This window comes from Antrostomus carolinensis, unplaced genomic scaffold (assembly GCF_000700745.2).
Source record: "Antrostomus carolinensis isolate BGI_N321 unplaced genomic scaffold, ASM70074v2 scaffold14858, whole genome shotgun sequence".
Lineage (NCBI taxonomy): Eukaryota > Metazoa > Chordata > Aves > Caprimulgiformes > Caprimulgidae > Antrostomus > Antrostomus carolinensis.
The window spans coordinates 21,125-43,359 of NW_010335092.1; the positions used below are offsets into that span (position 1 = coordinate 21,125).

Sequence of the window (22,235 nt, forward strand, 5' to 3'; positions counted from 1 at the left end):
CAGTGCAAGCAGTGAAAAATTCCAAGATTATGTCTTTTTTCTTTTAAGGCATTTTTCCGTGGATATATTCAGAGACAGAAATACCTTCGGTGCAAGTTTTCTGCTGTATTAATACAGCAGCACTACAGAGCCTATCAGATGCGAAATGTTGAACAACGAAGATACTCTCAAATGAAAAGAGCTGCCATTAGAATTCAGGTAATCCCGGAAGGTGGTTTTTGTTGGGTTTTTTGTTGTTTTTTGTTGTTGTTTTTTTTTTTTTTTATCTTTCTTGTATTTGTTTCTTTATGACATAACTGTTTTTACAGACATTCAAGAGAGTGGCATTTGTGGTATTTCCCTGAATGTGTTTCACTTGCTTTAGAAAACATCTTCTAGATGTGAGAAATTAGATACTTGTAATACTCTACAGATAGGAATTCTAAAAGCCTTTCAGGCTAACTTGACTTTGTTCCTTTTAATTTTGTTTGTTCCATTAAACAAAAAATAAAAGTTTAATTTTTTTTTTTTTAATAAATTTAATAGGCATCATATAGAGGATATAAAGCCAGGCAGTGGGTTAAGAAAATGAGAGCAGCACAAGTAATTCAAGCCTGGTTTCGAGGCTGCAGAGCACGAAAGGAATATGCATCGGTGGTAAAAGCGATATGTGTTATTCAGAGTCACTTCAAAACGAAACAGGAGCGTATCCGGTAATTCTGAATTTGATGTAAATTTCCCTACTTGTCAAAGCTTTTATTATATAATTATTTAGTACTGCTTTGCACTCTGTCAAATGCCTATAGATTCTCAGGCTCTGACCCTGCAGCATGTATGTAATGCTCATTAACATAATCCTGTTGATGCAGGTGGGATTATTCTTTTGCACAAGACTTTTGTTTAAGTATTTTTCTGTACTAGAAGCTACCTCACAAACTTAAATTTTGCATATTGAGGGGTCTATAAAGGGTAAGCGTTGATCTTTTTTTTGACCTGTCTCTTTTTTACCAGAAGAATGTTCTGGTTATTGTTAAAATTCCTGCATAAAGCCAATAGGATGAAAAGCTATTTCGTTATAATTGAATAGTTAAACTAGTTTGTGTTTATTTTGCTGTGAGACGGTTTTACAATAAATGCTTTACCAGCACAGCCTGGTAGCTCATCTCATTCAGAAATGTGTCCTCTGCCAGCAGCAGCAGAAGATGCTGTTTAGGGAGAGTATGTTAACCTGACCACTTTCTAAGGTCCTCCCTCAGCTTCCATGCTTATTAGATTATGCGTGCTAGTATTTACATCCTTACCTATTCCTTTTATTATCCTTTTATGGACCTGTTCTATGTCAGTCTGTCTAATGCCTTTTAAACTGCTGTCTCCCTCCCCAGCCTGCTTTGGCAGCAAGTTCTGGAAGTAACTACTGTAAGAAAACAGAAAGTATCTTCTATTTTAAACTGGTCTTTCTGCCCACATTGCTGGCTATCCCCTTGCTCTAGTGTTCCGAGATTTGGTTGATAACGGCTCTGCTTTCGTGACATCTATCTTAATGATTTTGTAAACTCTTGCAGTTTTGTTACTTGAAAAATGCAAGTGTTCTCAACTTTTGGAAAAAAAACCTAAAATGTGTTTTCATGTTAGATTTTTGAAAATGAAGTTCTGTGCACTTACCATTCAAAGAAGATGGAGAGCAACTCTTACTGCACGAATGATTCGATACCGCTTTCTGGCAACTAAGAATGCTGCAGTTAAGATTCAGTTGGCATATAGACAGTATAGGGCAAGAAGACTTTTAAGAAAGGTATGTTTTCACTTGCACGCTGCTATGTCATGTTTGTTTTAAAATTTTTAAATGTATTAGAGTGATTTTTGTCGTCAATAGGTGGAACTATAGAAAAGAAAAAAGGTGGGGCCAGAACAAAGATTATTGAAATCAAAACTGTTCTATCTTCAAATATTAAATTTCCTTTTTGGTTTGAGCAGCGAGGTTGATTCTTGGTTTCGAACAGTTCCAACGGTTGAATTAGCACTGTCTATACTGATAACAAGATAAAATGTAAAATTTTCTGCTGGCTTTATTGCTTATAAGGAATTAAGTTAAATTGGTTATATTTTGACCCAATTTAAGTAAGGGAAGAGACCTTGAAAATTGTGAAAGTGCTTTTTTATATAAACTAGTACTGCATGAGTTTGCTTGTATTATTTTTGTTCTTTTTCTTATGATGGGAAAAATGATATAGAACTAAAATAAAAATTTGTATTGATCTTGATAGAAATGAACAAAAACTTAATTATCAATGCATTCTTTTTTAGAAGCTTCAAGCTGCATGTTTGATCCAAAAAGCGTACAGAGATTTCAAGGCAAGAAGGAAACTTGTTCAACAAAAAGCTGCTGCTATAATTATCCAAAAACATCTGAGGGCTTGGCAAGAAGGCAGACTTCAATTTATAAAATATAACAAAACTAGAAGAGCTGTCATTAAACTGCAAGCATTTATACGAGGTTATTTAGTCAGAAAAAAGGTTTGTATACTTCAAATTAAAACTATACTTTTGATGTAAAGTATTTCTAAATGTGTTTTAGCATTAATTCTGGCTGGCAAGAGAGGAAAACCTGATCACTTGTTGTTGAACTTCAATTCCCGTTGACTTCTTTGAGAATTGGTTGGGTCAGAATAGATGAAAATACAGTTTGACCCTTTTCTCACAATCCTTTAGTACTAAAATAGGTTTTCATTGTTGGGTTTTTTTAATCTTCGGAGGTCTTTATGGCTTACCTATAAGTGATACTTCTGCACACGCACACTTACAATGAAAGTGTTCTCTGCTGCATATTAATGTTGCTTACAATCCCTTGTGTTATTGTTTAGATTAGAGATCCAGTACTAAAGAAAGGTAACTTACTTAGTTCTGAGGTAATGACTTTTGAAGCGATTCTTCAGCATCTAATAGTATATTGCTGTGTTCTGTCCTTTGCATAGATGATCAGCTACCTCTAAGTGCAAAAATTAATTATATTCCTTGCTTTGTTTTCCTTCTGCAGATTTCAAAACAGAAAGAACAGAAGAGACTACTTTATTTTACAGCAGCTGTATATCATCATATCTCTGCAATTAAAATTCAAAGGGCATATAGGATCCACCTCATCTTAAAATTTGCACAAAAACAGATGTCCTCTGTTCTTATAATACAGGTTAGTCTAATTAAGGATGCATGATTTTGTGTAGCATAGTCTAATTTCTGTCAGCTAAGCTGTAGCACTAAGACACTGTAGTTCCTTCACATGTGAAAATAAAGCTAAATTTTGGAGACTAAGATTTATTAAATAATTCCTTGCTAAAGGAATGTAAGTGCTGTCTTAGCCTATTTCTTTACATCCTACTGGAAGCAGGACATAACAACCTGGTAAGGCTCATGAAATGAAGAGCATCTCCTTACACAAGCAATCCCCTGGGATACAGTGATTTATTTGGTTGGATGTTTCTGAGCTGCCAGTGGTACCAGAGCCTGTCTAAGTTGCAGCATTTTTAATATAACCATATTTTACTTATTAAAAAGCGAGATCAAAAATTTGGTCTCTAGGACAGCACTGCATAAAAGTAAAAATTATCTTCAGGTCTCCAAACTGACTATTAGCTTAGTCCCAAATAATGGAAGGTCAGCATTACATAAATGGAGGGGCCGAAACAGGAACCCTGAAATAGCTGTTCTCTAGTCAAGGGTGTTACGGCAAACTTTGCCCTGCTACTCTTCTATAGCTACTCTTCTATATATACAATTCTGTTATCTCTCCCTCTAAGTTATAGTTTCCCTTTAAGGCAAGAGCAAATAGGTGGAAGTGGCTTTTTGTGCTCAGATTTGTCATACAGTACCCTGTCTTCCTTCTCTGTATATAGAGAAGAAAAAACAGACCTGCAAAATGAGAGAGGTGTAGTGGTGATTCTCTTCAAAAGTCAGCAAAGAGAAAGCAAACTCCTAGGACAGAGTAACACGGGGTACGAGTATAAACTTGGAGAGGAGTGGCTGGAGAGCAGCCCCATAGCAAGGGATCTGGGGGTGCTGGTCTACAGCAGTCTCAGTAGGAGTCAGCAGTGTCCCTGGCAGTCAACAGGGCAAACCACAACCTGGGGTGCATCAAACACAGCCCAAACAGCTGGTCAAAAGAGGGCGTTATCCCACTATATTCAGCCTTGGTGCAGCCTCACCTCGAGTACTGTGTGCAGTTCTGGGCCCCACAATTTAAGAAGGATGTGAAGGTACTTAAATGTGTCCAGAGCAGGGCAACAAAGCTGATGAAAGGGCTGGAAGGAATGTCCTGTGAGGAGCAGCTAAGGACTTTGGGTTTAGCTAGTTTGGAGAAAAGGAGGCTGAGGGATGACCTCATTGCTCCCTACAGCTTCCCGAGGAGGGGAAGTGGAGAGGAATGTGATAGGACACACATCCCTGGTACCCAGTGATAGGACATGTGGGAATGGTTCAAAGCTGCACTAGGAGAGGCTTAGACTGAACATTAAGAAACATTTCTTTACTGAGAGGGTGGTCAAACACTGGAACAAATTTCCTGGAGAGGTGATCGATGCCCCAAGCCTGACAGTGTTTAAGAGACATTTGGACAATGCCCTTAATAACATGCTTTAGCTTTTGGTCAGCCCTGAAGTAGTCAGGCAGTTGGACTAGGTGATCTTTGCAGGTCCCTTCCAACTTAAAATATTCTCCATTCTATTCTATTTGGAATGCTTCCCTAACTGCTCCTAGTTAAGAGTTCATTTTGCAGTTTTGCATTTCAGCTACCCAAGGCCAATCAGAGCTGTGTCATGGTGGTTATATGAGTGCTCGTGATGTTTATAATACCTGTATCTGTCAAAGCTCATGTTAAAATAGTTCTTCAGTTTTTATCAAAGCTTGTTTAGAATGGAATAAGGGAATTTAGGGAAAAGTCATAAATAAATAAATAGAAAGGTACTTTAATTTTAAACAGAGATGGTTCCGAGCAAAAATGCAACAAAAGAGATATCTAAGAGATTATCAAAGAATCATTCAATTACAACGTGTGATTCGAGGCTGGCTAAATCACAGAAATTATGCAGCAACCATAATCCAGAGAAACGTACGAAGATTCCTTGCCTGCAGACGGAAGAGAAAAATTGCAGTTGGAATAATTAAATTTCAGGTAAATACTTCTTAAGAAAATGACAATTTTTTATTATTATTTTATTTTTTTCATTATTCTCTCATGAGTTTTTGGGGAGAGCAAATTTATCAGTTAAATTGCAAGCCAAGTCAGTTTCATCAAAGCTAAATACAAACAGATCATGAAGGAATATTAAGCAGATACTGGTTGACGTGATTTATGTGGGAGTGTGTGGAGTGCATATGCATGTTTGTTTTGGTCTTTTGTCTTAAAAATCTAGTATTTGGAAGATTAAACACTGAATGGTAATTATTTAAAAATTAATAACTAAGGTAATTAAATACTCTGTCAGACTTGTGTAAAATTAATTTGGAATGATAATGGAAGTTCTATTCTATTGTCTCTTGTTCACAAACTTTTTCTCTTTGCGAAATTCCTTTTCTGTAGGCATTGTGGAGAGGATATTCTTGGAGAAAGAGCAATGACACAGCAAAAACTAAAGCTTTAAGACGTAGTTTGGAAAAGGCTAATGAAAAGAGCAGAGAAGAAAACAAATTGTGCAACAGAACTGCAATTGCTATAGAATACCTTCTAAAATACAAACATCTCTCTTTTATTCTTGCAGCATTAAAACATCTGGGTCAGTATTTCATTTTATTATAACTGATACATTTCCAGGATGACAGAAACTGTAATTTTTCAGCTGAGAAGAGTTCTATATGATTGTAAAATGTGAGCATGTGAGAGTATAATGGAGATTTTTCCAGAGTAAAATGACATTATTGATTTAAGCATAATAGTAAAATAGTTATTAGAGAAAGGAAATCCTACATAATTGCTGTGATTTCCTGGCAGTCCTAGTAATACTATGCCTTATGTAAGTCAACTTTATTACTATCAGTGTATGTTCTTGATGGATTGTTTTGTCTGCTTAATTTTTAGTCTGGAATATTTAAACTATTGATTTAGAAATACTTGTTTAAATCAATAATTGCTGGTTTTACTTCTTTGTACTTCTACTTAAAAATAAGTGAAAATCCTGGTTGCAATTAAATTGCTGAGCTTCAGGGTTGTTTTTTGTTGTTTTGTTTCTTTTTTAATTATCATAGAGGTGGCTACCAGGCTGTCCCCTCTCTGTTGTGAAAACATGGCCCAGAGCAGAGCAATCTTCACTATTTTTGTTCTGATCCGAAGTTGCAACCGGAGTGTTCCATGCATGGATGTGATCAGATATTCAATTCAGGTTCTACTTAATGTTTCAAAGGTAACTTCAACATTTTCTTTTGCAAGTTTCTAAGCTGTAGACTACTTTATTGTAGTATTTATTTATCCACAAAATTTCTGAATAAATTTGAAACAACAAAATTGATAGTTTTGAATTAAAAAAAAAAGTTTCTGAATTTTAACTGTTATTCTGAAACTGATTATTTACTTTGTCATAATTGATTTCGTTTTCCTTTTTTCAAAAGAAAATTATTTCATGGGTTTAAAGTAATAATTTTACTTTTAACTAATTATATTACAAAGTATCCAGAGTATTGCAAGAAACTGTAGAAATGCATAAAACTGTAGAAATGCAAAACTGTACTAGTTAGGATAAGCTATGAAGTTTTTTTTAAGGTAGAAATGTATCTGTTCCAGAAGACAGGTTGCTTTTCCAAATTCATGTTATAGAATAGACTGTATTTACACTTTCTGATTTCTTACAGAACTGCTTGTTTTCATAAATGCTTAAAGCTGCTTCAGTAGTGTAGTAGTACTGTGTTATTGGCTATGGATTGATTGTTGTAGAGTTTTTTACTTTGAAATTTAAAATATTTGCTCAACAAACTTTTTGATTTTGTATCTATCCTACAGGCATATACATTAGAATTATTTTATTTTAATTTAGGGGAAAAATTAACTTTTAGGCTAGACTTAGAAATAAGTTTCTCTAAACTTATTCTAATTTATTCTTCTATTTTCAATGTAAAATCAGATTCTAAGGGTTTCTAAACAAGGGGGGAACCACAAAGAGTAACTTTTTGTAACCTGTTATGATGGCTTAATATACAGAAGCGATTTTTATCACTTGGATGCCAGATCAGCTACAGATTTAATCTAGGGGAGAATAGGGATTTTGCTTTTTCCTCTAACCTAGAAGATATTTTAAAGATCTGTCTATATAGCCTCTGTTGTCTCTTCCTTGTATTACAGTATGAAAAAACTACTCAAGCAGTTTATGAAGTGGAAAATTCCATAGATACATTACTAGATCTACTGCAAATGTACAGAGGGAAAGCTGGGGACAAAATTTCAGAGAAAGGAGGAAGCATTTTCACAAAGACTTGTTGTTTGTTGGCCATCCTTTCTAAGGACTCAAAAAGAGCTTTGGTAAGACTTAAATGTTTTGGGTTTAATAATTTGATTTAACATGCCTTTCTTGCAAGTTTTGGTGGTGTTTGTAATTTTTTTTTTTTCCCTCTCTCTCTCTACCAACCTATTATGGCTGTAATATTAATTGTGACGAAACTCTGATTTAAAAAAAAAATGTTTCCAAGGTGGTGAAAACACTCATTATTTTGTGCTTTGTATGCTCTCGTCACCCAGAGCTATTCAATAAGACACTGAGCTTCTGATCCTGCACTCCTTGCAAGATTATGATACTGCAATGCCTACTTTCCACTAGGTTTTGAGGACTTTCTATCCATTACTTAGCATTAGATATAGTTTAGTTGCCACTTAATTAACTTGCATTCAGTTTCTGAAAGTTTACTGTTGCTTTTTTAGATAGAGTTAAGATCTTTATTGTCAGTAATAACTGGCAATATAATTGTCCATATCTTTGTGTTGATTTTTACTGTATTGTAACAGAGCCATAGCCTGTTTCTGAAAAATTTCCTTTGTCACACCTATTGCTAGAATCCCTAATAAGGTTATTAGGGTGGTCTGGGTTCTAAGCTATAAATTCACTATCTGTTTATCCATCAGATAGAAGCATGTGAGTTATCCAGTCACCTCTGACCATTTGTGATAGGACACCATTGCATTATTCTTTCCCTGCTATGAAGATGGATACAAATGCTCATTTGTCTCTCTGCACCAATCACTGAAGGCATATGCCAATGACATGAGAAAGTTGGTTTTAATGAGAAATTAGTAAAATCTGACTTGTAAGAGCTTAAATTTTCTGAGATCTCATATCACATACCAGTTGTTAAGCATTTGACTTGTAGGTGTGCTGGCTTTAAAATGGTTTTCCTGTGCTTGTAGGTAGAAGTTCAGCTGAAATTACAAAAATTTAGCTTTCATTAAATAAAACTAACTTCTTGATTTGTTAAGTTGTTTTTGAACTTGTAGCATTGACTGTGTGCTGTTTTCACTTCTTCGCAGGAAATCCGAAGCATACCAAGAGCTGTTAGTTGTATTCAAACCCTGTATAAACTTACAGCTCGTAAACACAAAATGGATGCAGAGAGAACACTTGTGAAGCAGAAAACAAACGCTTTAAGTGGAACTTCCTCTGTTCCAGTAACTCCTCTAAGGATAAAAACAGTTTCAAGGTAAGAGCTTAAAAATTAGTCTGCTGTTTTTCCTGTGGCAATATAATATTTTAATGACAAGCCACTAATATTTTCACAGAATTAAACCAGACTGGGTTTTGAGGAAAGATAACATGCAAGAAATTGTGGATCCTCTGCAAGCAATTCTGATGGTGATGGATACACTTGGTATTGCCTGCTACTGAAATGTAAATGATGTATATGAAAATGTATTTGTACAAAATGTATGTAGTGGACAGCTAAATGATTTTGAAAGAAAGCAAATAAGTGTCAAGCTACCCTTGACAATGATATTTCAAATTGTGATTAACATTTCTGTAACTTTTTTGTATTGTATAAAGTTCTTGAAATTTTATTTTGTACTACTACCCAAAAGCAATTGTACAATAAATTTGTAAGCTCTGGAAATTTCACTAGTGCAGTAATGTGTTTTTATTACACAACTGTGAATCTTGCAAATAGCGTGGTATTCATCATTTGTTTGTGTGAGATAGTTACATTGACTTGTCTGGTCTAGAAGAGGTATAGGTAGGAAGGGAAGCATAGTCTGGATTTCAAAACTAGCTACTGTTTTTGAGGAACTTGAGTTTACTTTCTAGTAAGGTTTTGAGGGATTGTGTGACTGTAGGAACTTTATTTTATTTGTAATAATTTTTTTTTTTAAATACTACAAGATTATGATGGAACAACAGGATGTTATAAGGGTAAATTTAGAAATTCTGACCTGATATTTTAAGGGAGGTGATTTGCGAGTGCTTTCTTCCTATCAAGTGAGCAGTACATACAAGCATGCATCTCAACTGGCTGAATAGATGGTGTTCATCACAGCATCTCTCTTAAATTCTGTTCTTTTGTCATGTGGAATTGCATTTTCTTAGAGCAAGGCCAAAAAAATGAAAACTGTAAGATTATACCCTCCCACCCCCAAATTTAAAGATTATGCCTGCCAAGGGTGGAATGTGATGCAAAATCAGCTGGTAACCATTAGTCAGTTAGGTGATAATGTATTGTAAATGAGGTTCACTTGTTCTCTGTGGTGTTTTGTTTTAAAAAGGAGCTAGCTGTGTACAACAAAACCCAACAGATAATAGTAGTGGCTATGTTCTGAATCCAAGAGCCTCCAGAATGAATAGTTTACAGAATGCAAACTGACTGGTTATATGGGGTAGGCTGGAGGAGGGGGGAATTTTCTGTTTCCTCTTATTTCAGCCAAAATAAACAATCTGATAACAGAATGCCCTTTAAACTTGGAACTCAGGAGGTTCTGAGGGGAATGGTGTTCAATTACTTTAAATGGTTCCATAAGCTTGTTGCCTGTTTCACTGTAAAATGATAAATTGTCCTCTTTACTGATGTAAAGTATGCCAAACGGAAGCTGAATTCTGCAAGTCTAGCATTAGGGTATTTGGAGAACTAAAATATATGAAAATAGTGTTTTCAGTGAAATTACTTGTGACAAAATGCTGTGGACACTAAGGCACTTGTGAATACCTTTGACAATCCAGTTAATTATTTACAGAAGTAATACCTAGGGAGTTTTTACAGCTGGTGGAAACTGTTCATGGAGACAGTAATGAAGATGAGATTTAAAAGCTGTTTTTTCTTCCTAGCTACGATGTATTTGGGCACACTCTTTGCAGAAGGTAAATACACTGAATTCTATTGTTGATAAATGTACGGTGAATCTAGAACATGCAGTGTAGGTAAATGAAGTGCAAAGTCTTTCATATCTTTACCAAGAGCAAACAACTGCTTTTTAAATATAATTTTATTGTGAGATGGCTGATGATTATGATTGAGCTGTCACTGTAGCTCAGGGCTACAGGCTGATATCCAAACTTCAGAACTAATATTGAAAGGTTCAGACTTTTATTCAGAAAAAGTTTCTTTTGAAATGTATTTGAGTGGTTTTGAGGAACTTGTACAAACTGAATTTTGTGCTATTAAAACATTTTATGTATCGTCTTGGTGACTGAAGTGTTTTGGCTTACCACAAAGCAGAAGAGTGGAAGTTAAGTGGAACCTGCGGAAGCTAGTCTGGGGTGGTTCTGCATTTCCTTTCCTATTTTTGGTATTCCATAAAATTCCTTGTTTATATACTTTACATACTACTTAAACTGCAAGTTCACAAAACTGTGGAGTCTATATGAGGGTACACCTCCATTAATTCGAAAGATGTCAATTTTTTTGCATTTCATTTTGTATCTGCTAATGTATATTTAACTCCAATATATTCGTTGCAACTATCTCTATTTCACTAGAGTTTTGTCCTTATGCAAAGCATTTTGAAATTACTCTGATACCATTTGGAAAGTCAAACAAAAGGTATGTAGGTAGCAACCATATCTGTCTTTTAATTACTTTAAAATCTTAATCACTCTCAGATTTGTGATTTGTTTGGGGTTTTTTTCTTCGTTTAGGTGTGATATAGTGGCTGTGTGAGGGAGGGAATTGTTAAAAAAATTATCTTGGCACTTTTTATGTAGTAAAAATGCTAAATTAGCGGAAAATTCTAGTAAATGCTAGTGATGTTATTGAGTGAAGGAACACTAGTTTATTTTGATTCTAATATGTGTAGGGTGAATGCAGCAGTGCCAACTTGTGGGAAAATTCTACCCAATTATAGTGAGATTCATAGGTGGTGATACAGTTTTTAAAACTTGTTTCTTCGGGTTAGATTGCCTTGTAACGCCATGGAGAGAAGTTTTGATACCCAAAGGATAGTTTTAGAAGAAATCCAAACATAAGCACTGCTTTTTGGTCTATTTTTTTTTAATCGCAGTTCTGCTTGTCCTTTCCTTAACCTCCATTTCTTCTTTCTTTTTCCACTGACTCTGTTCTTAAATTCCCTTTGTTCAGCAAGTTTATCTCCTATATTACCTCCTGGCAATTTGTCATACTGTTCTGATAACATTTGCTGAGTGAGAAGCTGTGGCATATCTAATGTTGACACTTGCCACTGGATTTTAGGGCGAGCAACAGTACATTTATGCAGCGAAGGGTGCTCATGCTTACATCTTCTGGGCTAAATAAAGAGTCAAATAAGTGTATCCAGCTTCAGTTTTGCCCAGTTCACATTAGGAAGTTTCCTTCTACAGCCGATATTCCTGTGAACCTAAAGAACAAAAGCTGATATAATTGTAATATATCTTAATTTCAATGAGTCTTATAAGATTGTTCATGCTCCTGAGTATTCAGAATTTCATTCACCTTGTTTGAAAGCCTGAATCAATCCAATTTTAATGCAAAAAAAGTTCATATCTGGGCTGAGATTTTTTTTTAGTGAGAAGTATATTTATCTTTTTGCAGATAAACCTTGTGATTTGCCACACATAGAAAATGGAAGGATTGCCCAGTACTATTATAATTTCAAAAGTTACTATTTCCCTATGCATAAGGAAAAAAAACTTTCCTATTCTTGTATAGTTGGTTATACAACTGAAACCGGGACTCAAGATGGAAGAATAACTTGTACAGCAAAAGGATGGTTTCCAGTACCACAATGCTACAGTGAGTTAGCTTTGTTAATCTCATCATTACTTCTCACAGGAAAGTTTTCTAGCTGGATTTCCTTGAATATGCAGGAACAGAAGCTGCATAAAAGAGGGATAAAATGTATAAGCTAGGACAACAATGCTAGGTTTACAGTTGGACTAGATGATCATAATGGTCTTTTCCAACCCATCTATTCTATGATTCTATATATGAAATGTTTTTACAGCAGTACATATTTCAAGGGCTTTTACCATATGTGTTTTTATGAGAATGCCAAGAAAGTTGCTCAGTTTCCTTATTTTGGGTAAACAAATAAATACTGTCCCCTCAAATATATATACTCTAGAGTCTCCCTAGCTCTAGATGCCTTGGCTGTCATGTTCCGTGTTATTACCATTGATTTGATGCATTGTTTGATGGTTGGGGTAGAGTTTCTTCAATAGGTCAAAAAAACCAAGATCAGATCAAGATAGCTAAAAATCATTTTCTTTTGTTTATTAGAGAACAAAATTATTCCATTACCTCTCTCTTCCTAACCAAGCTGTCTTGTTTCATTTAGAAAAATGTAATAAGCCTCTTCTGGAAAATGGCTCTTTTTATGGTACAGAAATGTACTTCAAAATACATGAGAAACTGCCATACAAATGTAATCCAGGCTACCACACTCCAAGTGGTGGTACTGAAGATACAGTGCAATGTCGGCCAGAAGGATGGTCCTCCCAGCCAAGATGTACTAAAAAAATTGGTAGGATTCTGCGTTTTTCTCTGTTATAATCTGTCTTGTATGTATGCAATACTGCTGCCCTTGCTGTACCTGCATGGTCAAAGTGCCTGTGTCAGGTTATCCTCTGAGTAGTCCTAAAGTAGGTTCCTGGCTGTACCTCATTAGAAGAAGTTTTCAGATTTCACATGCTGTTAGTTTTTTTGTATTTGTATAGATAAAGTTATACGTAGAAGTGCATTGTTTCAAATAATTCCATTGCCATCCAAACTTCCTTCCCAAATGATGACTGGAAAACTTGTGTAAACAATTGCATTTTTAATTATTCATTATTTGCCAAGATTTTACCATGGATATGACCACTTCTAAGGAAAATTCTGGATGAACGACTTAAAATAAAAATAGCAATTAATATTATGCACATGCTTTATTTATTTAAGAGTCGTGTCGAGTACCCGATTTACATCACGGCAGCTACTTCACAACCGAACAAGAGCTTCAATTGAATGAAACAGTGCGATACAAATGTGATGAGGGATATTATACTGCAGGAGGCAACGCTACAGAAGAAGCAGTGTGTCTAACACATGGGTGGTCCCTTACTCCAAATTGCACTAGTATGTAATGAACTGGAAAATAATTCTGTTTGCAATGTGATTTATTCTACAAATGAACAAAGATTTATGAAAAGGCTTGTTTTATAACATGGGGATGGAGGGGGGGTGGGGGGCAGGGAGCTTTCCTCAACTAGTTTACATTGCTGTGTGTTTTCTTCCTAGAAATAACTTGCTCCTCTTTGAGTGCAATAGCACATGGAGGTTTCTATCCTGTGAAAAAAATCTATGAAGAGGGAGATGTAGTTCACTTTTTCTGTGAGGAAAATTATTCTGCGAGTGAATCTGACCTCATTCAATGTTACTATTTTGGATGGCATCCAGACCCTCCAGTGTGTGAAGGTACCTTATTTTATAGTATTACAATGCCAAATTCTAAGAATAAGAATATACCAGAGGGCTGTGCTGTCCCCCCAGAGGGAGGCTGGAGAGATGGGCAGAGAGGAACCTCATGAAGTTCAACAAGGGAAAGTGCAGGGTCCTGCATATGGGAAGGAATAACCCCAGGTATCAGTACAGGTTGGGAGCTGACCTCCTGGAAAGCAGCCTTGCAGAGAAGGACCTGGGAGTCCTGGTGGACAACAAGTTCAGTATGAGCCAGCAGTGGGCTCTTGTGGCCAGGAAGGCTGACAGTCTCCTGGCTTGTATTAGGAAGAGTGGTGCCAGCAGGTCAAGAGAGGTTCTCCTCCCCCTCTACTCAGCCCTTGTGAGGCACCACCTGGAATATTGTGTCCAGTTCTGGGCTTCCCAGTACAGAAAGGACATGGAACTCCTGGAGTGTGTCCAGCAAAGGGCGACTAAGTTGATTAAAGGGCTGGAGCATCTCTCATATGAGGAAAGGCTGAGGGAGCTGGGCTTGTTCAGCCTGGAGAAAAGATGACTCAGAGGGGATCTGATTAATGTTTATAAGTATCTAAAGGGAGAGTGTCTAGAGAACGAGGCCAGACTCTTCTCATTGGCACCCAACAATAGGATGAGAGGTAACAGGCATAAACTGCAGCACAGGAAGTTCCACCTGAACATAAGGAGGAACTTCTTTACTGTGAGGGTGACTGAGCACTGCAACAGGTTGCCCAGAAAGGTTGTAGAATCTCCCTCCCTGGAGATATTAAAAAACCATCTGGACAAAATCTTGGTTCATGTGCTCTAGGAGTCCCTGTTTGAGCAGGGAGGTTGGACTAGATGACCTTCAGAGCTCCCTTCCAACCTCAACCATTCTGTCATTCTGTGAATCTGTGATTCTGTGACTAGCACCTTCTTTCATAAAATGCTTTATAAATACAAAATAAAAATATGCTTTTTGTACCAGTTCACAGCCTAAATAGAAATCAAGTGTTAGCTGAAAGGCATGGAGCCAAGGTAGCAGTGACAGAAGCAATGACAACCGGGATTATTTTTCAGTGGACTCTAACAATAGAGCAGATACTGTCTCTTGCTGACGTTGTATCTGGGAGAAGCAGGAATCAACAAGGAAGTTGTTGAGCCCCTGAAGCTCAAGGTAAACCATATTCAGATTACAGGAAGGTTTGATAAAGCATGTTTAATCCTGCCTCTTGAAAGGCATTAAAAATAAAATTTGTAACATGTTTCTCCTGAACTTGGGGATTGTGGTGTTTTTCAAAGTTTTACAGCCTCACTAAACTGTATGTGTTTTTGACAGAATTAACTAGAAAGGTCATCTTGAGGATAGAAACACACCTTTAGCAATTACTGTCACTTAGCCAGTCAGGGGATAATGGAGATTCTCAGAAAAGAAACTTTATAAGGAATGAAACATCTAGTGAATGAGATGAGATACAATATACAGCAGAAAACAGTGCAAATAAACATTTAGGCTACCTGAGAATTTATAGTATTTTTCAACATGCCTTGATAGTTGGGGTTATTGTATTCTTTGGATATTGTTCCCTTTCTGAGGATTACTTTTGAGCTTTAGGAGATTTCACTGCCTCATGGTAACAAATTCTCTGCTTTATATACAAGGGATGCCAGGTGTTGATGACAGAGGATAGGACAATCGATCATTTTTATTGGTTTAAACAAAATCTATGGTATTGTTTTCCAATATATTTTTACAGGATTTTTTTCTATGAAGTAAGTTTTCTAAAGCAAATTTAATAATCGTTACGTGTGGGGTGCTTGAGATTAAAAAAAAATTTAATCCTATTTAGAATAGAATTTAGAATTAGAATTTAGAATAGCCCTGTATTTATTCTGATGACACAGAAGGATTTTTTCTTGAGTGAGGATAGAGTATATGGGATGCTCAGGAGAATGGAAGCATGGCCTAAATCTAGTTTTGAGGATACAATAATTGCAAACTTAATTTGGGGATAGGAAGTGAGCTATGATTATTGCTGCTTCTGTAGCATTAGAATTGAAGCTTAAGCTGCTTTAAATATTATATCAATAGAGAGCATGGGAAATCTCTGTTTACTGAAGTCTTTTAAAGAACATTATATTAAGTCCATGTGGAGAAATTACAAATTTGTTCATATTAATGCAATAGCATAATACCTCTGTTTTATATTTGTTGAATGTAAAATCAATTCTTTTCTGTTCTGTATAACTAAACAATTCCTCTGGATCAACCAAAAATGTCTTTTGAGTGATAGGCTTGCATGCTGTATAGTAAAAGTGTATATATGGTTTTGATTAGTGAGCAAACAATGTGCTTGGTTTTTTTTTCCTAGATGTGAAAAATAAATGTCCTCCACCACCGCTTCCTCCTCATGCCCATATCATCACAGCTAGAAGAACATATCGTAATGGAGACAAAGTTCATATACGCTGTCAAAGTACCTTTGAAATAAGAGGATCTGAGGAAATCCAGTGTGAAAAAGGAAAATGGACGTCACCTCCTATTTGTATTGGTTAGTACTTTTGTGAAGACTGACAACTGAACAGAAACGATTCTTCAAACAATGCCTAATTTTCTGGAGAGCCTTAGTTTTCATATCTGCAAAACTGTTTATGTCCTCCTCTGTTAAAATGTGTGAGAGGTAAAGTGCTGCATAATTTGCAGACAATCTGTTATGCACAGATTAAAGAGAAAGGATGAGCTAGGTTAATTCAACTGACATCTGTATTGTGTAGTTCTCCCCTGGAACACTGATTTTATTACATCAGCACATCAGTGGCTGTCTGTTTTGGTATTTGAAATCGAGTTATTTCTGAGAAAACTGGTTCTAAGTTTCTGCTATGGTTATAGGAACTATAGGTAAACAGGAATCGGAGGCATCACCATCACTTGAGGCAGATGGACCAATAAGGGCAAGCAAAATGTATGGCAATGAAGGTATGAGTACATGAACATTGCTTTTCTGTTTAAAGGGGGCTTCAATACTCTTCAATGCTGTTATAGGCATTTTATGACTACTCTTACTACTTTTTTGCTATAGTACAGTTCTTTACTCTTGAAAATGTTTGCGTGTGCTACAGATGTGGACATCTGAATGATTGAAAGACAATTTTTACTTGTTTCTAGTGGTTATAAACTATACCTATAAGCCTGTGCTGTATTTGTAATTTTATTTCATGCATTAGCATTTATTTTCAGTCATTTTGTACTCCTTCTGTTAATGTCTGAACATGCAAATTCATAAGCATTTTACTGATGCTTTGATTAATAGTTCCAGTGAGGTTTCTTTTGTTTATTTTTAACCACACGTGAGCTAAATGTTTCAAGCAACAAATAAAGACTGTCTCATCACAGAAAAAGAACTAAGTTATATTGAGTGTAAACCAGTAAGAGTCAAGAGCAGACACAGATGAGGAGTGTAGAGGGAAATAGAATGCCTGTCTGCAATTCAGTAAGGCAAGTGTAGAGTTTCTTAAAATCAAATTTGAAAAAAGAAATTATATTGGTTTTCATCTTATTTGTATGTAATTTTTTTGCTCAGTCTATTATTAGTCTGGTAATTTCACCAGTGTTATTGTTGTTTTAAAGTTCTAATTACCTATCTCATATTAGAAATGCAGCAAGACTGTCCCTCTCCACCTGTGATTAAAAATGGTGTTCTTCTTGGTCTGTTATTGACAAGTTACAAAAATGGTTCCTCAGTAGAATATGGTTGTCAGCGTTACCATTTTTTGGCTGGACCTAGTACCATTTACTGCAAAGAAGGAAACTGGACAGAACGACCAACTTGCTTAGGTAAGTCTTGTAAGAAAAAGAGAGTTTTGTCATACATAACATGGAAAGGTAAAAGCAGAAATAACCTCTAGATAATCCTTTCCTGACCACATTTTCTCTTTCATTTGAGTTAATAAAGATTCCAGAAACATGAGGATGAACTGAAATTAAAGATACCTAGGTCACTCCTGCTAGGGGTGTCCTCTGACCTGTTCTTACAAACACCCAGTTAAATAGATTCCTCTGTGTTCCTGAGAGAGCTATTCTAGAACATAGCTAACCCTGCTATCTAGGAGGATTCTCTAATTTCTTGCTCCCATATTCTCCATTCAGTGAATTTCTTCCTGTCCTTCAATACATGTTTAGAAGGAATGACTGGAGCCATTGCCAAAATGGATTTTAGATATGATTAACAAGGAATACAATGACTTCTTGGACTTCCATTTTTCAACCTTCAGCCTTTGTTTTTATTATGTGTCTTTATAGCTATCATTTCATTCTGGACTTTCTAATTTTTCCATGTTGCTCTTATGAATGATCCTGTCACTAAATTTTAAGAAACCTGTCAGAAAACAACCAGACTGATATTGACCTTAAATAGCCTGAAAAAGTCCAAAGAGCACAAAATTTCCAAAAGGTTTTTGGAAGATCTCTCAATTCTTTCTTTTAATCGTGACAAAACAAATTAAAAGGCAAAGAGGAGGGAATTGTCAAAACATTTCCTTAGGTTAACAGTTTAAATTTACTGTCTATTAACTACTACTAACCTCAAAGGGCTTACAAAACACGTCAGCCAAATCTGACAGGCTAATTTCAATGGATTACTATTTTCATTATAAAAAGTCTTTTCAAGTTACAGTAAAGAAGTGTTTTTCTTCTTCAGTGGTAAACCTAGGCTGCCGTATGTGTACAAATACTTGTAGAAACCAGATTTTGTCATAACCATGTTCCCAGTTTAGGCTCTTTTGCATGTTATTTCTGATACTTCAACCCATTTCTTTACGTTTGCATTCTTTTTGCCATGCATCTATAGTCCTTTTTCTTGCAAGATTTAAAAACATTTTAGAACTATTGATTTAGATTTCTCTTTTTTGACTTAAGGGAGCTAAGAAATCACTTAAGGTTGCTTTTTATTGAAGTATGCTTTTATTTCCCAGAACCATGCACTCTCAATGTAACTGATATGAACAGCAACAACATAAAGCTGAAATGGAGACAGGAAGAATTAATTTTTCTACATGGTGATCTCATAGAGTTTGAATGTGAACAAGGATACCATTTTTTCCAGACTGCCATTCCATCTCCTGGGAGGACACAGTGTAACCATGGCAGACTGAAATATCCAAAATGCATTATGCAAGGTAAAACAATACTTTTTAAATTGCCTTTTTAATTAATCAATCTCAGATCTATTTAGAAACAGTTTGCTTTGGTAGGCCTAGAGTCTGTTGTAAATAATAGATGTTTAGGATTCAACAATACAGATATGCATTGATAACCTTGCACAAGGCAGCTATATTGTAAAATATATCCAAGCATGGAAAAACAATAAACATCCTTTGATGGGGAAGGCTGTAGAAAGGAGGGAAGACCTCTTCTCCAATCCCAGGGAACTAAAAGCTCTGTAGAAAGACAACTGTAAACAATTAAATAATCACAAGGGATTTCTTTTGTTAGAATTAAGTAGGAGATTGCATTCTGATCTGAGACATAATTAAATAGTAGGAAAATACGCTGAGAGTTGACAGATACCTAGTGTTGACAGGCTTTACAAGCTGTTGATTTGTTAGTTTCTTAAGCTGAATGTTTATCAAATGTTTTTAATGTTATTCTAGCTCCTACAGAAAAATGTGACTCTCCACCTTCTATTGCAAATGGAGCTCTCACTCTCCCACCCCTAACCCAGTATGACAGTGGTTCTTCAGTTCAGTATAATTGCTCTGACTATTACTTTTTGCAAGGATCTGAGAGAATCTATTGTTCTAAAGGACAGTGGACTTCGCCACCAGTTTGTATAGGTAGGTATGGTAAGATAAAAAAGCATTTATTTCTCTCTATAATTCATAGAATAATAGAATGGTTTGTGTTGGAAGGGACCTTTAAAGGTCATATATTCCAACCCCCCTGCAGTGCGCAGGGATGTCTTCAACTAGACCAGGTTGCTCAGCTCTGTCCAACCTGACCTTGAATGTCTCCAGGCATGGGGCACCACCTCCCTGGGCAACCTGGGCCAGTGTTTTATGACTCTAATTGTAAAAAATTTCTTCCTTTTATCTAGTCTGAATCTACCCTTTTTTAGTTTAAAGCCATTAACACTTGCCCTATTGCTACAGGCCCTACTAGAAAGTCTGTCACATCTTTCTTAAGTACTGAAAGGCTGCAATAAGGTCTCCTTGGAATCTTCTCCAGGCTGAACTCCAACTCTCTAAATTCAGATACCTAGAATTTATAAACTGAGTATTGTCAAGTAGAACTTTAAGATCTCAACTTCTTTTTTCTTTAGTTAAACATGAAAGTTTTAATAGAAGCAAGTATAAACTTGTCTGGCTTTTTATTTCTTAAAGATGACATGCCTGCAGGATCCAAAAATACAGTGATTTCATGTATAATGTCTTAAGAGAATGGGAAATAACTTACAGTTTTAGTGTAGACTAGTTTAAAAAATAATTGATGCATTAAGACTGATTATGTTTTCCTTCTTAGAACCATGTACTTTGTCAAAAAATGAAATGGAGAAAAATAATGTGCTGCTGCAGTGGTTCTATGAGAATCAAGTTTACTTTTACCATGGGGATTATGTTGGATTTTACTGTAAACAGAATCATTTTGGAGCAGAATCTGGTGCAACTTTATTTCAAGTGCAGTGTCAGAGAGGACAGCTTATCTATCCAAGATGTGTTGAAAGGAGGAAATAAGTATAAACTTCAGGAAAGCCTATAGGAAAGGTATGTACATGTTCTTTACCTGGTATTAACAGCTGAATTAAGGTGGACTCATATTTTCAAGATCACTGCAGTCAACTTTAAGAAATGAGTGTTCAGTGACATGGTTGGGTCTGAGCTGAAGGGGGAGGGAAGTGAAAGTGCTCTGTGGTATGGAGGACTGGGAAAGCAGCAGAAGAATGCGATATTGGCATACGCATGGACAACTTAAGATGAAAGAATCTTGTAAGGCTTACAGTGATAAACTTGAGGATGCATCACAATCTGGAGGACTTGAGCAAAGCACAATGACAAGAAGATGCTGAGCAAGTAGTGGTGTCTGTGAGGATATTGGTGGTTTTGATAGCATCAGTGCTTTTGTAACTACAAAATGTAGCAAAATTGAGATTTAATTTCATGCCCTTCAATGTTGTGGTGTTAAATTATGTTAAACTCAAATTTTACAGAAAGAAAGGACAAGCCTACTTTTTTGTGTGTTTTAACAGCACCCGTGTCTCCTTTCGCAGGTAATATGCCTCTAAAGGACAAGGCTTGAGGGACAAGAAAAAAAAAAGTATTAAAAAGATCATGTTTAATGGATCTATAAAACCATTTAAAATGTAAAAATATGCAAATCTTACTCAGTAGTTAATTATTATTCTTTAAAAAAAAAAGTTAAGTAAACATCTTTGTTTAGCAGCTGAGAGCATTTAAACTATTAAAATATCTAGTCCAACTACTTTATATGATTTCCCATAACACTTAAATATTGGTACTCTTGGGGCTCTGCCTTTGAACATGTATGACTGAAGATATGAAGAAAATTCAAGAATATACACTGTTTGTCTTGCATTCATTTTAGTATTTTTAAATAAAAAAGTCATGGTAAGGATTCTTTCTGTATTTAATCTCTATAACTCCATCTTTCTGCGATATCATTGCATGTATGCTGTTCTGTATGGTTTTCCAAGGTTTTTGTGAGTGCTACATGAATAAATAAAACAATAAAGAAATTAAAGCATTCAAGAAATAGACAATTTTTACTTATTTGATCAAACCAAAAGTCAACTATTTGGTGGGAAAAAAAGTTGATAAAAATAGCATTTATATGCTCTTTACAATAGCATTCCGAGATGTTTTCAAAAGATTAACAAGTCATTGCTTTGTAAAGTGGTATTTAAAAATGAAGACAAATAACAATGAGATTTATCAATTTCATATAATAAACTTTTGATGTGTGACCTGTAGATCTGAACTAGATGTTTACTGTAGCTTTTATGTCTAGATCTTGTTATGAAAAATTATTGTAATGTGAATTAGTGAGTCTTTCTCAGTTAAGAAATAATGTAAGAACTTGGTTAAAAAAATAGATTGGTGATAAATTTTTAACCAGTAAATTTTGGTTTATGGAGCATAGTTACTTTAATAGCTGCCATCTAGGCTTGCTATGCATCCAGAAGCTAATATTTAGAAATTATCTCAGTCTGAGTTTTTACATCTTAATTATTCCCATGTCTATGAAAGATAGAAGAAAAACTCTATTTCCCTTGAACATGAAGGGCTAGATCTATAAGCAAAATCTTACAAGGCAACTAGTACATCTGTGACCGTATCAGTAACACCATCCAAGATCAACGTTACCTAGGTATCATTATCAGAAAAAACAGATTTGAATACAGATGTAACCAAACATGCTGGCATCATCA

At 35.6% G+C, this 22,235-nt stretch overlaps 2 protein-coding genes across 2 annotated transcripts in view; both read left to right on the forward strand.

Moving 5' to 3' along the window:
• ASPM (assembly factor for spindle microtubules) overlaps window positions 1-8,828 on the forward strand; it is a gene marked incomplete at its 5' end in the record, with an annotated part of 28,637 nt that extends 19,809 nt beyond the window's left edge. Inside the window, 11 exons of the mRNA XM_029086601.1 lie at window positions 49-198; window positions 526-692; window positions 1,612-1,771; window positions 2,284-2,493; window positions 3,014-3,163; window positions 4,949-5,140; window positions 5,549-5,741; window positions 6,211-6,365; window positions 7,298-7,474; window positions 8,474-8,643; window positions 8,723-8,828. Of these exons, the coding sequence (XP_028942434.1) occupies window positions 49-198; window positions 526-692; window positions 1,612-1,771; window positions 2,284-2,493; window positions 3,014-3,163; window positions 4,949-5,140; window positions 5,549-5,741; window positions 6,211-6,365; window positions 7,298-7,474; window positions 8,474-8,643; window positions 8,723-8,828 (1,830 nt within the window). The remainder of the gene's footprint in view (window positions 1-48; window positions 199-525; window positions 693-1,611; window positions 1,772-2,283; window positions 2,494-3,013; window positions 3,164-4,948; window positions 5,141-5,548; window positions 5,742-6,210; window positions 6,366-7,297; window positions 7,475-8,473; window positions 8,644-8,722) is intronic.
• Window positions 8,829-10,204: 1,376 nt separating this feature from the next.
• F13B (coagulation factor XIII B chain) lies at window positions 10,205-20,523 on the forward strand. Its single transcript, XM_010174415.1, has 11 exons — window positions 10,205-10,286; window positions 11,953-12,153; window positions 12,698-12,883; window positions 13,300-13,476; window positions 13,639-13,815; window positions 16,167-16,346; window positions 16,685-16,777; window positions 17,447-17,629; window positions 18,766-18,969; window positions 19,444-19,626; window positions 20,312-20,523. Exons 1-11 carry the CDS (start codon window positions 10,205-10,207, stop codon window positions 20,521-20,523), a joined length of 1,878 nt encoding a protein of 625 aa, XP_010172717.1.
• Window positions 20,524-22,235: the final 1,712 nt, after the last annotated feature.

What these genes read in the sequence shown, in the direction of transcription:
- F13B (XM_010174415.1), top strand. Translation starts at nt 10,205, where the DNA reads ATGGAGACAGTAATGAAGATGAGATTTAAAAGCTGTTTTTTCTTCCTA. An exon ending in AAGATGTACTAAAAAAATTG is followed by an intron (nt 12,884 to 13,299) that starts GTAGGATTCTGC and finishes TATTTATTTAAG; the next exon opens with AGTCGTGTCGAGTACCCGAT. An exon ending in CCTTACTCCAAATTGCACTA is followed by an intron (nt 13,477 to 13,638) that starts GTATGTAATGAA and finishes TTTTCTTCCTAG; the next exon opens with AAATAACTTGCTCCTCTTTG.